The sequence below is a fragment of the Corvus hawaiiensis genome, chromosome 5 (assembly GCF_020740725.1).
Source record: "Corvus hawaiiensis isolate bCorHaw1 chromosome 5, bCorHaw1.pri.cur, whole genome shotgun sequence".
Taxonomy (NCBI): domain Eukaryota; kingdom Metazoa; phylum Chordata; class Aves; order Passeriformes; family Corvidae; genus Corvus; species Corvus hawaiiensis.
In genome coordinates, this window is record NC_063217.1 from 60,150,869 (window position 1) to 60,166,214 (window position 15,346).

Here is a 15,346-nt window from a genome sequence, read left to right on the forward strand (position 1 = left end):
AATGTGAGAAAAATGTGTTAGGTCATTGCATTTTCAGTGTCTGTAAAGTGACATCAGCACATTAAAGAGCTATTAAAAAAAAGTAATAAATGAGCAACTATAGTAAAATAATGAGTAACTAAAGTAATAAAATGACTTATTATCAGCCCTCTGAGGAAAGACAAACTAGGGAGCACAGCTAATTGAACAGTATCATAATACGAACACTCCTACAATAATCAATGAATGCTTCAGACCTTATTTTACAGGCAGACTATTTTAGAGAAGAGGTTAAAAATCTCATTCTGTGAAGAAAGGCCATTATAATCATGCTTGCTCCAAGCAGAATGTTCCATTTGTATCTGTAGCAGCCTACTCACTTATTATTGTTTTCTTTCCTTTACTGGCAGCTACTAATGGCCTGCATCCAAATATCATGACTGAAGTCTACACCACTGACACCTCAAATATTTAGCTTTGAAGATTAATGAACATAAGGTTATATCCAGCCTTTAGGACAGGGACCAGGCTGAAAGTCAAAGAACTTTAAATTTGATTACACAAAAATTACCCAGCAAATTTATTGATTTTCTTCCAAGGCAAACAACAATCTTTACAAGTCCATGTTTAACTTTATACTCCCAAGCAATCAGTCCTAAGCATATATAGACAGCTTCCTTTCCCAAGTAATGAAAAATACACTACTGGATGAGAGAACTGAAAAGAACTGGGACCAGATGTTTACATTTAGTCCCTTAGATACACTCCCATAGAAGTGGGCATCTGGCTAATTTGGTTCAAAAATTAATTACAAAATTGTAAATAACTGAAAAAAAAAAATAAAATGGCAGAATTAAAATTTTATTTATAACACCATGAATACTGATGCAATATTATACAATGCCAAGCCAACATCTGCTCTTACACTTTTTCTCCAGTCAAAACTCACCCTTGGATCAATTTTTCACCCTTGGAAATAAAAAGAGCATGGAATACATCTGCTATTTTTTTTCCTCAGCAGTCCTTCAAAGCAAATCCTATGCTTACTCTCTCAGCTTCCTTATTTTTTTACCTCTCTCTCTATGGAAAGAAAATACTTGCAACAGACAGACCCCATAGATTCAGTGGAGCTTTACCCTGGGCAGTAAAAATCCACTTTGCTTTATCTCTCTTTACTAAGGTTAATAAGAAGCTTCTCTTCTAAAAGTTTCTAATATTCTTCAGCAGGAAAATAAAATTTCTGCTCCTCTGATCATCTCAGGCTATATCATAACTTTACTTACATGCTTTTGTGGTGGGCCTCAAGATATCTAAGTATTTAACAACTTTTGCTTAAGACATCATAAAAGTAGAAAATGTTTTCTTCTAGGCAGTGCTTAGATAACAGTAGTGAGTCACACTCAGAGCCTTCAAAATTACAAGTAGATACAAATGTTTGCTTGTCTGCACCTCCTTAAAATTTTATTTTTTAGTAACTCAAGGATCAAGTGAAAAGATTGCAAAAAAAATTAAAGTCCAGCAATTTTTCAGCAATTTTATTCTACTGAATAAGAAGTAGATAACCTAACTAAGCATTTTTCATCCCAAGTAAAAATGATTTGGTTGTGACCGGCTGGGCTTTAAGCAACTGCTATATTATCAACTGGGAAACCGGATTTTGATCAACTTCATTTCCTAGAACAAAACAACACTGGAGTAAGTAAGTAATCAATCAGATTATTACCAAGCATTTAAAGAAAACATGAAAATATTATAGCTAATGTCAATATCTCAAGAGTGGATATCATCAAGCCAATCTTCTATTTAAGTTAATAAATTCCTTTCTCACTGTTGTATAACTTCTGTGTAAAGCATTAGGGAAACACAGTTCACCTGCAGCTGCTATCAGGTGAGTGCAAATTAGTTAGGAAATCCTACCTAGACCTTCGTTATCAGTAGTTCACTGTGAGTGTGGAAAAAGTTGTTGAGCTTTTGATGGGATACCCTTCCTTCTTGGACCAGAGTAAAAGAGCAGAGGAGGCTGCTGTTCCGCTAAATTCTTTATTTCATAGTCTCATAGCTTTCTTGAAGGCAGAGTCCAAAGGGGGTTACATGATAAAGCCAAGCAGCAGCAGCAACAGCAGGCAAAACCAGCTTCTTCTATATGCTCCATATATTTTTTCTCACAGAAATGTGGATTATCTTTGTTAATTGACCAATAAGATTAACACACGATTCTAGTTTTTCTTTTCTTAACCTATTCTGGTCTAATTCTAACAGTTGTAAGTCTTACACAAGTGTTACATAGGTATTACACAGATTTGCATATACAGTTTCTATCAGTTCTTATGGCTTATGTGAACATTCTGTCTAAAAAATGTGAACAGTATAATTCTATTTATATTTTGTTTAAAGTAAAAAATTCTGTGAAAAGGTAACACTGCTGCAGCAAGAACTGTGTTTAAGGTCTCTGCTACAGCTTTTTAATGTTTAAGGCACTTAGCATATATTTCTACTAAAAGTTAAAAATCTATATTTCTATTTCATTTTGGTGTGGCTTCATGTATCTCAGCTTGTCCAAAGGTTTTAATTCAATCCCTGGGCTTTGGCTTCCCTCTGGGCCTGAGTCCAGAGGAGCTTTCACTCCAACAAAAAGGTATTCAGTGTGGTTCCACAGGTGCCTCCCCTATGTCCAGTTTATTACTTAGTGTTTTCATTAAGGATTTGATTTACAGGATAGAAAAATACTTGTAAATGTTCTAATTATATCAAACCAGGAAGAAGAGAAAGCATGCTGAAGGGTAACTTCAGAAATCAAAACAATCCTGACAATTTCTAGAAACCACCACCAAAACACAGGATGCAACAAACTGCATTTAGGTACAACTAACTGGAGACCTTAGAACAGGACAGGTAGTTAACAGATCTTCAGAAAATAACTTAGAGATTACTGAAGGTCATGAACTATCAGTATGCAACCCATGCTGAAATATAGAAAGTAGATGTCATACCTGCAATCACAAATAAAAATACCATGTGTAAGAAAAGTAATCCTTCCATTTTACTGATTATTGGTATGTGCTCAAGTTTTAAAACTGAATCCAGGTCTGGGTGTTGCAGGCAATAAAAATAAGGCAACAGTTCACAGGAAACAGTGTGAATGACCAGTAGTCCAGAAAGATGTGAGGAAATATAAAAAAGGTGTGATGTGTCAGCTGTAAGAGAACAAGAGGAAAAAATAGGACAGCACCCTTTCAATTAAAAAAAAAAAAAAAAAAGAAAAAGAAAAAGAAAAAGAAAAGAAAGGCTGCAGGCTTTTGCTGGGAAATTGGGCCATCTTTCCACACCCATTCTGTCAGACATTTAATAGAATTAAACTATTTCCACAAAATATTTCAATTTCTGTGAATCTTCTTTTTTTTTTTTTTTTAAGTGAAGCCACTTTATACAAGAAACCAGCCACAAGTTGAATTCAGAGTTGGAATTGTTTGAACCCACAGTCAAGTTTATAAACAAAACCATAGTGGCTACACAAATCACATATTTTAAGCAATAGTTAGACATGCAGTACACTTACAAATTAGAACTGGAAGACAGGCTTTATTCAATTACTTGAGGCTCACTTATTGCTTGTCTTCTCACAACATGAAAGGATTTTATGCAAACAGAGGAAAACAATTCTTTTATACTCAGACTGCTATCCACACACAAACCCCTCTGCCATGAAAGGGAATATATGCTTTTAAATACAGAAACAAGGTTCATTTTGATATAAGAAAGCAATATTGTTTACAGTGAGAACAACTGTTCACTGCAACAGGCTCCCCAGGGATGTGGTAGAGTCCCCATCACTGGAGGTTTTTAAGATGCAATTGACAGGGTGCTAAAATAACCTCATTTAGGCTCTCTTTCCATGAAAGGTTGGATCAGATGATCTGTCAAGGTCCCTCAGAGCCAGGGTTGTTCTATGATTCTAGTTATTTCTATTAATATCCTCTAATTTCAGAGACTCACAGTTTAAGGATGTGTATGGAGGCATGGAGCTTGTGGTGAGGTCTAAGTCTGAAGCCAACACCAATGTGGCAGTCATGTATGAACAAAGAGGGTGTCACTTGCAGTCAAGAGAACCAAGAATGTAATTTTAAAAAGAACACAAAAATACAGGCTGTTTATCTAAGTGTAAATTGGAAGCAGGATTAAACTTTACAGAATTACATGTCTACAGCTCTTTTAATTCAGCCCAGATGCCATCCAATGCAGCTTTATGATGTCAGTGACTTACCTCGTTCTTCATTGATGAGGCCCATGTTTACATATGCTTGTGCTTTTCTCTTCCCACCATCAATTTCTACTAACTGAGCAGTGTTAAAGCTTTGCTCATAAAAGTAGTTACTTAACCATTTGTCCTCAGGCTCATTGAAAAAGCAGGCCAAGCTAAGCTGGTTATCATACACCTCCTCATAGTGCCCTTTAAAAACAAAAATCACAATAAAAATATCAGATTATCATCGGTGTTCAGAAATTTTGCATGCTATAGCAATAACCATATAATGAAAATTACGAGCTATTTATATTTCCACCATTCAAATGCCATCAAGTTCTGCTATGTGTCCACTCAGAGAAATAGAAGAGGAAAATTATAGCCTTACAAATTAGGCACAATTGAAAACATATTTTTGTTCTCATTTCTGTGTGCAAAACCAAAAGTTGGTTCAATAAAACACACAGAACCTGGATAAAACACTGGCTAGTCAAAAGAGAAGTCAGAGTGAGACTGGAGAAGCATTTGTCTGAGCCACGTGGCCCTGAAAAGGCCCAAGAGCTTTCCAAACCTTAGGCCTCTAAGGTAGCAACTGTGTTGATGGAGATAAAGGACCAAAAAGAACACTCTGCAAACACAATCCATTAATTCATACAATTTTAAGCGTTCAAAGTATGGCTAACAAGAAAGGCTTTGAGTTTTCATGTATATTCCCATGTTTAGTACCTTAGCACTCTTAGAAATCATGGACAAATTGAAATTGTACACCTTCCCCTAAAAAACCCCCCACAGTTCACCAAAGTATGGTTCTCAGAACAAATGTGGAGAGCAGGGGAGACTCAAAGTCACAGATTTTCTCTGTGGCCTGAAGTTTGGATTACACTGTTTATCATCTCAGACAGCTGATGAGCACACATCATCCCTAAAATTTACAAAAAACCTTCAAGTGCTAAATCTAAGTACCACTACAAAATTATCCACAAATATATTATTCACAATTTCAAGTTACAGAATAACAGTGTCTACAGAAATAGTTATTTCCCTTAGAAAAGCACCTTTAAAAAAAATCCACAGGGTCCCTTCCTTGAAATATTCCAAAACTTTACTAATTTGGAGTAGAAATCTGAAACTTTCCTGACAAATCCTGTCGTACTGTTTCTCCCTAAAGAGAATTAGAAAGATCTATTCCTCATAAGATGCTGAAAAATCTATAAGATAATAAAGCACAGCATGAGCCTCTATGCTTCATGGCTAAAATAAATTAATTTTCTCTGCAAACTCTGCTCATGCCAGATGTGAAACTGAATAATTAGCTAAACTTCCATTGCATATTTGGTGAGCTACTAAGCGTGTTTGTGGCTGTTAAATGAATGTGAGCCAAATAGCCAGCTCTAAAAGGAATTTCCATGTAGTTGGGTAAAGAAGGAGTTAAGAAGCACAGGTCTTGCAGCAGGTGAGAGACTGTTTGGTTAAGCTGGATGTGCGAACAGAACTGCTTTGCTTTTGGGAATTCTGCAATTTATAAGCTTTGCTCAAAATAGAGAGAAAAGGAAGCAAAGAAAAATACCCTCTTAATTCTGGGTCTGGAGCACCACACAGAAATCAAGTGGGAAAAAATAAATCTTTTCAGTGTAGGCAAGATCTCAAAGTCCAGACCTTCCCAAGTGTTTTAAAACTACGATAACCATATGAAAACACTTCGATCAAAAGATGCAGTTAAATTTTCCTCTTCTGCTATCTACAAGAAGAATTGGGGGAAATCCAGCTTCCAAAAGGATGAGCTTAGTGACTGTAAATTGTACCATCTATGCAAGTCACTTGCACTATTTGGAACACACAGCAACAATTACTCAAACAAATACTTTATATTCATCACTAAACCACACAAGAGGGTTTTGTCAGTCTCATCTCTAGTATGTTGTGTCTCAAAATTACAAATTACAAATGATCTAATTGAAGAAATGTAAATCTCTCATTCTCTCTGTTGTCATGACTCTTATTTGACTTCAGGATATCTTGATAAAGCTCTTCAGTGTGTTGCACAACACAGTAAGAACTTTATTCTGTCTTTTGAAAAAGCCATGCTACCACCTAATGCTGTCTGCAGACTTCAAGATGTTTATCTATGACTTGTTTCTCCTCCTTTTTTCCTCCATCTTGGTAATTTCAGAGAACACTGTCTGAATTCTCCCTGCCTAAAGTTTTTTGAAATCAAGCTGAAACATTTCCCCCATTCTTGAACACTCTCTGGTTTTGTCTTTTGATTCAAAAACTCATTCCTCTAATCATAAATAACACTTTGTTGTTGTTGTTGGTGTTATTTATTATTTTCATTTCCTGTTTATTTCTCAGAGTTTTCTCTTCTATGAAGTGGTAACCTCAGATTTCTACCTTTTTAATAATTCCCATTAAAAATATACAACATTATGATTTTGAAGCAGTCTGTATATATATACCTTTCTATTTCTAGTATTTTAAAAGAGATAACATGCCTTCCAACACGAGTGATTTACAATCTCTTTAAAATCACAAAACAGAAATAGCTCAGAAATTACATTTAGGTTATCATCTCATCATTTGCATCTAAGGTTTTATACCAAAACACCAGCTTAAGTTTCAAAATTCAGCTTTGGGAGGAATAATTATCAACATACAGACTTTATGTATTCCTAATCTGAACATTCTTCATGGCTGAGAGTTTTCATGCCTTTTGTTTCCCCTCAAGACAGAAAAAAGTACATCTTAGGTGCCTCTTTTTCAGAATATCCCAGAGTGTAAGTCATATAAAACCTATTCATACATTAGAAATTAAGACTTTTTTTGGTAAAACAGCCTCAAAAAAAAATCTGCAAATGATTCTGGGATGTAAGTAACAAAACTGGGTTGGGCTTCATATACCTATATTCATCTGAGTGCACGTGGAATATATATATGTTTCTAACAGATATATTTATACATCTGTATAACATCATTACCTATCACACATATCAACATTATTTTTATACTAAATCTGAGACACAGCACTGTACCAGCTACTAAGAAGAAAATTAATTCTATCCTAGCCAAAACCAGGCCAACACACAAAGTCGAGACTCAGTTGGGATTCATCCAAACTAACCAATTTAGATATGAATAGGAGTTACCTAGGATCCCTTTCCTTTCAGTGAAGAAAAGCAGATACTTCTTGGCTGAGATTTATCTCACCCTGACTTAAACAACTCTTGCAGCACAAGGGAGGGCTTTTAGAGATTATCTCAGATGTAGAGGCAGAGCTTCCCACAATTACAAGCACACAACCACATGAGCAGAGAAATACAAGACCTAATTATAACCACTAACATGAAGATAACAATACACATTATATATAGATCACAGCTAAGGGAAAATGAACTAGGAGGATACCAGAGGATACATACAAAAGGTTGCAATAACACAGAAAGGTAATTGGATAATCATTGAATACACACACACTGGATATAGATTTGCTCCTTTGAAATCATTGCTACGAAGTATCATGGCACTTAAAAGACATAAAATTACGCAAATAACTTCAGGTAGTGCCCTACGAATCCCAAAGGATGGAAGTGACCTGAGGCGGACTCCAGCTCCTGCCACAGCTTTGATTGAATGAACTTTAATGTGACCCTCTGATGACGATCCTGCCAGTGCATAACAATGAGAAGTGCACAAAGACAACCATTTCTCTGTCATTGTCTTGGACAGTAGCTGACCAGATATGCTGGCCATAAAATAAACCCCTAAACCCCAGACTTTTAAAAGTCATATTGTCTTCTGGATTCAAAGTCTGAGCTACCAATCAAGAAGTTAATTGATGTTATTCTGACAGTGGCAAAGCTGGTGTTTTAGACCTAGTGAAAGTGAACTTTTACCTCCCCAAGAGAAGAATACTGGAATAGTAAATACTCTCTTCTATAAAATCTCCAAGAAGTAGTTCAGATATTCAAGGTTTGAACTCTGATTTTGCAGAGTAAGTTCTCTACAACTGATAATAGAATACAAGTACACAAGTCATCTTTATGTATCTATTGATCAAAAAAATGAAAAACAACTTCCGAATTGAGTGTCTACGTACAAAACCAAAGTATTCCTATCAAACCTTGCTGAGATCATTCTGTTTAACAGAGATTAAAAAAAAGTCCCTTCAGCTTGAGCTTAAGCATTAAACCCCATATATTAAGCACACAGGGTATCTGTATCAGGATCTCTTTAGGCGCACCTTAGCTGTCAAGCAACATCTCCCCTCATCGTGCTCAAGCTGTAGACCCTGATCAGCCCACTGAACAATACCTTTGCTCCTGGGCTCTTCCCAGGACCTATTCCCTTAGCAGGCATGTGCATGGAACAGAGGATCACTCAAATCCACGTCTGCATGTTTGCTGTGCTCAGCTAGACAACTACTAAGTAGTGCAGTGCAAGGGATAGTGAGGTGCAGTTTGAGTATGAGAACCCCAACAGAGCTCAAAGAAGAGAAAAGAAACACAGGTCAGCAAGCCATCCCAGTGTGACTCAAGTACAACTTGGTGCCACATCTCTATGATCTCCTTTGTGACAGGATGCAGTGGAAGAAAGGAAAAGTACAGTAATGGTCTTTAGAGAACAGATGAAAACATCATGAAGAGATCCTGGCTTGGTGTTTCCCTTGAAGAATAAAAAGGGCAGCTGTTCCATTTTCCATTAACAAGAACTCGCGCTGATTTTTAAACTACAGGTATCGGAAAGAAAATTTTCAACATCCAGTTATGACTCAGTATTTTCTACTCAAAAAGCCACCAGTCAGTCCTTTGTTCCTGCCAGACAAAGGCCATGTGGAAACTTTTCAAGAGCTGTTAACACTCATCCTCCACTTCAGTTAGCTGTTTAAAGTGTGTATGACTGGATTATAACTGACTCTTGAAGACACAAAGGAGTGGCCTAAGGTCAATTAAGTCACTCGGAGTAATTTTTTACGTCAGAATGAGACATTATTAATGCTGAAAGTTTCATTTTTCTTTTACCAGAAAGATCAAAATCAATGACTTAATAGCAAGACAGCTGCTGGTGTGAAGAACACACAGAGAAAGATCCAGGGTGGAGGTTGATGGATCAAGAAAAAGCAGAAACTGCAGTAGAATATGGTGCTGCAATCAGTTATTTCCACCTGAATCTATACATGGCAAGGAATCAGTCCCTTTCACTTGTTCAGAAAAAGGATGCCTCTACACCCACAGGTAGAGGACCACCCAGCCATCCTTTTTTCCAGAGAGTTTATTCATAAATGGATAAACTTTTTTCCTGAATGTTTAGCCATAAGTCCACAAATGAAGCAAGTGAAAATGTGAGTTGCAAGCATGATGACACCAAGTTTCAGGCAGGGTCTGTTTCCTAGAGTCTACACAGAGCACACCACTCCCAACACTGCCAGGTACACAAAGGGAAAACGCTTAATGAATGTAACATCAATGCAAAAATGCTAAGGAAATGGTCAGGGTATAATTTTACTGGGTAAAGGAAAAATCCAGCTAATGATAATAATATAAAGCAATTAATTGGTAATCTGGAATGCTAAAGGGGGACTCCAAGCTACTGCAATGAAAACATACTACAGAAACTTTCTAAGAAGTGCTGCTTCTGTTGAAGTCAATGGTAGTTCTACAAGTGGATGTATTTCGAGATGGCTCTGCTTCTTTTCTGGACAGAATCACTTCAACTTTTTATAAGACAATTACAAAATAATAAAATCTTCCACTGGTGTCCAGCAACTGCTGCATTTTTTCCTATGATAAAATATTAAGTAGGGAATAACAAACCTGCTTAGAAAATAAAACAGTGTTCCTTTGCCCAGCCCCTAAAAAGCAAACAAAACTATGCCTCATCCAAGCAAATATTAAAAGAAGGTTTGGTATGTTATACTTTTTTCTTTTAATGCATAACCTCTTTCCATATTTTTTTTTTCAAAATAGCATGGGCAATATTCTTATTGCAATGTTTCTAGCCCAAGTCTAAGGCATAAGTGTGAAATCTTACAGAAAAGCTTTCTACTGTAAAATGCTAAACTCTGTTTTCAACCTTAAGTATATTAGACAAAGACTTTCCAGGGCCAGCACATCAAATACTCACGCTTTCTTCATGTAATTTATGAAAAGACATCTTTTACAAAAAAAGCTAATGATAACTCATACTGTCAAAATTTTTCTCTACATTGAAGTGAGGGAAAAGAAGCCAAGTTGTCACTTCTTTCTAATTGTATGCGTCTGGTAATGTCTAGAACAAAGGTCAGCAGCCTGCAGCACATGCACAAATTCAGCATTTAGCACACAGCATAGCACAAAGGTTGAGTGGGGTCAGGAACCAGGAGCAGGTGGAATCTCAGAAAGGCAACAACTCCCAGGTTTTAACTCCTAGTTTCCAGCAGCTGCTCCAGTGATCAGCTGATAAGCAGTGTCTTGCCCTTTTGAAGGCATGTTCATACCCAAGGATTCCATCCTCTGGCTTTGGCACAGAGATCTCTACTACAGTGCTGACTGCCCAACACATGTTGCAGCCACTGAGCTGTGGCATTTTCCCTGGTTTTGCGTTCCTGCTCTGGCAAAGCAGAGTTAACAGCTGGGACATCTCTTCCTTTAATTGTTCTTGAGCTGAAACTTGCTTTGCATTCCTTTCAACTACTACAAGCAAACCATCTCACTCTAGCAAGTACTGATATATACAAAATATAACTTGCCTTTTGAAGGAACCCCCAGCATTTCCATATACATACCAAGAAATCACTGTATACACCAAATGCTGAGTTGTGCAGATCCATTACTCTCGCATTTATCCTCCATTCTTCTGTAAAAAGCCCTTCAACTATACATTAAACAGCTAAACTACCTCCTTTTTTTTCCCTAAGCTCCTGAAACCAGAACTAGTAAAAAAAAAAAAAAAAGAGGTTCATCCAGGATGAAGGAACATCAAAGAATAATTAACACCCCCCCCCCAATTTTGAAATCAGAAACATTTACTTTACTTGTCTAAAGAAGACAAGATAAAAATACAGTCAAGCATTGCCAGTACTTCTGCCAGTGCTTCTAGAATAATGCAGAACTAGGGGCAAAATAACTCCATCAGTCATTTTTCTGAGAAGCTGCAAGGATTAACATTCCCTCTCTATTTTTTAAATACTTGGGAGATATTCAAATGCAACAAAAATGAGTTTAAGATGGACAGAAAAAAAGTTATTTTCTTTGCACACAGTAAAATATTGGTAATAGGCAATAAGAGAAAAAAGACAATGCCTATATGATTTGAAGTTCAACCAAAATTTTCCATTAAAAATGAAAACAGAGGGAACCTTTACTGCTGTGTGTAAAGGTAATGAGTCTGTACAGTGTAATGCTGGTAAACAAAATGTTACTATTTTCAAACCCAGCAGTAAAGAAAGTAATTGCTTTTTGATATTAGCCCGCACATTGTGTCAGATGGCTCTGGCTCAGTTCTAGGAAATAGCTTACATCCAGCATAGTAGTGTCCTAGAACTATAAACTATTAATATTTTCCACCAATAAATATGAAAACTGAATGTGTACATAGCTTGCTCTGTATACTACAGTAAGTATCATAAAAGTCTAAAATTAGAAGTTCTAAGTTACACTCATAACTAAGACAGCAATAGCCTATGATCCAAAAAGCAGGTGAAAAAAATTAAATAACAAATAAGAAAATGATTTGCTGAATTAGTAAATGAAGTTTTGTTTTCCACATACCACTTCAAGTTCAAACCCCAACACTTCATGATACTTAAATTTATCAAAAAACATACAAGTCATGAATTTTTTACTGTAATTATTTATACCTGCTATCTCTTTCTCAGCATAATCATTACCTGAGATAGGTAAAATTTCAGCCAACCTTATATTAGCAACATCAACCATGCTATAAACTCTCACAGTTTGCTGACCCAAATATTACTTTCACCCTTTTAAGCTTGAACTGTGGCAGCTGAAGAGCAAATGCAGGTCAGCTGCTGTTGTGGCTGCTACATCATGGTAAGTTCCAGCTGAGGTGAACTGCTGAATGATTCTTAAATGGTGTCAACTGGAGTTGTCAGGAGATCATAAGCCAGAGCCCCAAGCAATTTGATCAGAATCAGAGAGTAACTGGATTAGCAGAACTACTGAATTAGTGTTTGATGAGCTGCACAATTCATGTGAATCTTCACTGCACTGCTGGCTCTCAGACCTGCAACATGAATTACCATCCACCCCTTCATGCACCAGGCAACTCAAACCTCATTTTATACAAACATTTGTGCAAAGGTTTGCATTGAAACTGGTGAAAAAAATCAAAACTATGCTCTGATCTAGCAATTCAATAAAGATGCGTGCCAACTCTTATTTCTCATTATTTTTCCTTCTTTCATTTTAATTAACAGGCAAAGTTGGGAGATATTCTCTCCCAGAGGCAAGGTGCAATCAGGCAGCTGGTGGTAGTACCTTGTCTCTGGGAGAGGTGAAAGACTTACTGAGCCCAGCACACAAGGAATGCCAGGTTCAGTGAGAGAAAGGCAGGAACTGCACATTTGGCAATACCTTGCCTCTCTGGGAGCCTGTTTGCCACCTAGGCTGTCACACATCAGTCTGTAACACTGAAAAAGATCATGCACGGAAGGCAGGCAAACTGTTCTCCTCAAGTGGCCGCAGGGAGCAGGCCCATCGAGATAAGCCATATCCAGTACTTTTTGACCATCAGATATTGGCACAATGCTTCTGTCAGGGCAGTCCAAGCCTCAAACTTCTCTCTTAAACTCTGCAAGCTACAGGGGTGCCTATTCAGGTTTTAGTCATACTCCAGGCAAAGCTGAAGATTCCTTCCAATCATGGTTGGCTGGACTTCCTGTCAAGAATTATAGTGAATTGAATAAAGAAACACAACTTTTGGCCTTCATGGCAAATATAAAATAAACATTTAAAATTAACATTTTTTGAAGTGCCAAAAGGGTTTCTTTTGCTGTTCCTTCTCTGAAATGAAGTTGCCTGTTTCTAAGTTTCAGCCAAAAAGCTTAGATTCCAAACTCACAAGCTTTACTGTAGATTTTCATATTTGTAATGATCAAAATGCAACTTGAAACAACTACAGTGACATCAACTCAGCTATGAAACAGGATTACAGTTAAAGCTTTATCTGCCTCCATCCCTATAATTATTCCAATGGAAAAAGATGGAGTAAGTGATGTTACTATTTATAGTAAAAGGAAATGATAAATATGAGTGCTTAGTGAATAGCAGGCAATAGACAAACTACAGTAATTTGGAGTTATGTCTTCACTAATATCTAGTAATTCACAGGTGGCATGTTACATCTGTGTGCTGTATTTTATTTGACATGTTCACAATCTTTTTTAAGTCAGTCACAAATCCAAACACAGTTAGCAGATAGGGTATTTAATAAAAACAGATTTATAAAACTATTACTGTGTGAAACAGCATTTCACCTATTAAATTTTTCTAATACATAACCAGCTAGTCAAATCAATAGAGGAAGAAAAACAATAAATAATGAAACTATGAGAAAATAATTGAGATGTTATCAAAGCTATAAATACATCAAACATTTCTGATGATATCAAAAGGCACTCTGCATGTTTTTCCCTTTTTTTTTTCTTCACAAAACCTCTCCTGATATCTGCAGCTCCTAATCATTTATTCTATAAATACAGCTCAGTTGACTAAGACTGCAATGTGCTGAGATGCAGTAACGTTTCAAATTCATACATGAAACAATTTGGAAGCTTCCCCCAGGCACTGGCGGCTGCGGCTCCTGCTGCTCTGCTACCCACAATCCCCCCATTTACCTGCTCGCCGGGCTGCCTCAGCCCTGGTCAGGAAGTGGTAAAGCTGATCCAGCTTATCAGGCTGCTCCTCCAGGGACTTCTCATGCCATATGGCTGACCCAGGCCCTGCAGCCTCCCTCAAGGCATTCCACTTCTGGATCAGAGTGAGGAGCTCAGAGAAGGACTTGTGATAACCCTGGCGCAGCATGTCTATGCAGATGTTCTTCTTGTATGAATTCCTGTAACTGGGAATAAGAAAAGGAGATTTTAAGCCTTTAAACCTGTATTCTGTTCTCCACCTTACCAAATAAGTGCAGATAACTACAACAGCTTTCAAGAAGAGACCTCTGCAGTTCAGCAGCAGGGAGTGGGTATTATTTCTCCTGCTCAAAAAGAGATCTGCTAAAATATGATTGCAAATGCCATACCCTAGGGAAGCAAACATGGCAATAATGAATAAATACCAATATATACATTGAAAACACGTTAAAAAATACACTGGCATTCTTTAGCTGGTATTTGGTTAAAAAGGCTGACTGATGGGAACCACCCCCCCCTCCCACCCCGTGTTTACATTAGTTCATGAAAACACAATGAACTCTTAGTTTGCTTTAAGACAGTGCACGGGGAAAATTGAGGCACATTCCGCATGTCAAAACAATGCACATGTTGTTATAAATATATTGTTATATATAACGTTGTTACTATGTGTTACATATATGTTGTTATATGTCAGTTATATGTATATGTTGTTATATATATATACACATTAAATAGTTTTGTTGTAGGAAAGGATGGCTTGGTTTAAAAATGTCAAACAAATGCTATGCCAGAAACATAATCATTAGATACTATTTTGCTTCTGTTTAGCATACAACTTCAGCTGGTTTGCTGACACAAAAGTTTGTTAATTTCTCCCTAATTTTACAATCAAATGATGCTATGATGAATTTTTATTGAAGTTATTGCCTTAATAAACTCTGATAAGATGTACATATCAAAAAGTTGTGTAAGCAAATACTCTCAAGTGGTAATACACTTTTTGAAGTATTATTTATGGAAATAATCAAAATATTTCTTTTATATGGCAGGAAACAATCATTGTGTCCTTTTCTGGAGAAAACTGTGAGTCCAATGGGACTGCAACACAAAGGTACAGATAAAGGTAAAGGCTTGCAGGGATGGGTGTCCAGTGTGGGAAAACAAACCTTTATCCCAGTAACGGCAAGGACCAAGATGTGTTACCTTTATCTGGTATATTCCATTAAGTTTCCAAACTGTTTTCAAGACTGTCCTTTTAGATTAAAATCCATTTAAAT

General features: G+C 36.8%; 1 protein-coding gene across 1 annotated transcript in view; it reads right to left on the minus strand.

Moving 5' to 3' along the window:
- TTC29 (tetratricopeptide repeat domain 29) overlaps window positions 1–15,346 on the minus strand; it is a 116,276-nt gene that overhangs the window by 83,176 nt on the left and 17,754 nt on the right. The window contains exons 4-5 of the mRNA XM_048305332.1: window positions 14,049–14,272; window positions 4,241–4,426 (exon numbers count right to left, since the gene is read on the minus strand). Of these exons, the coding sequence (XP_048161289.1) occupies window positions 4,241–4,426; window positions 14,049–14,272 (410 nt within the window). The remainder of the gene's footprint in view (window positions 1–4,240; window positions 4,427–14,048; window positions 14,273–15,346) is intronic.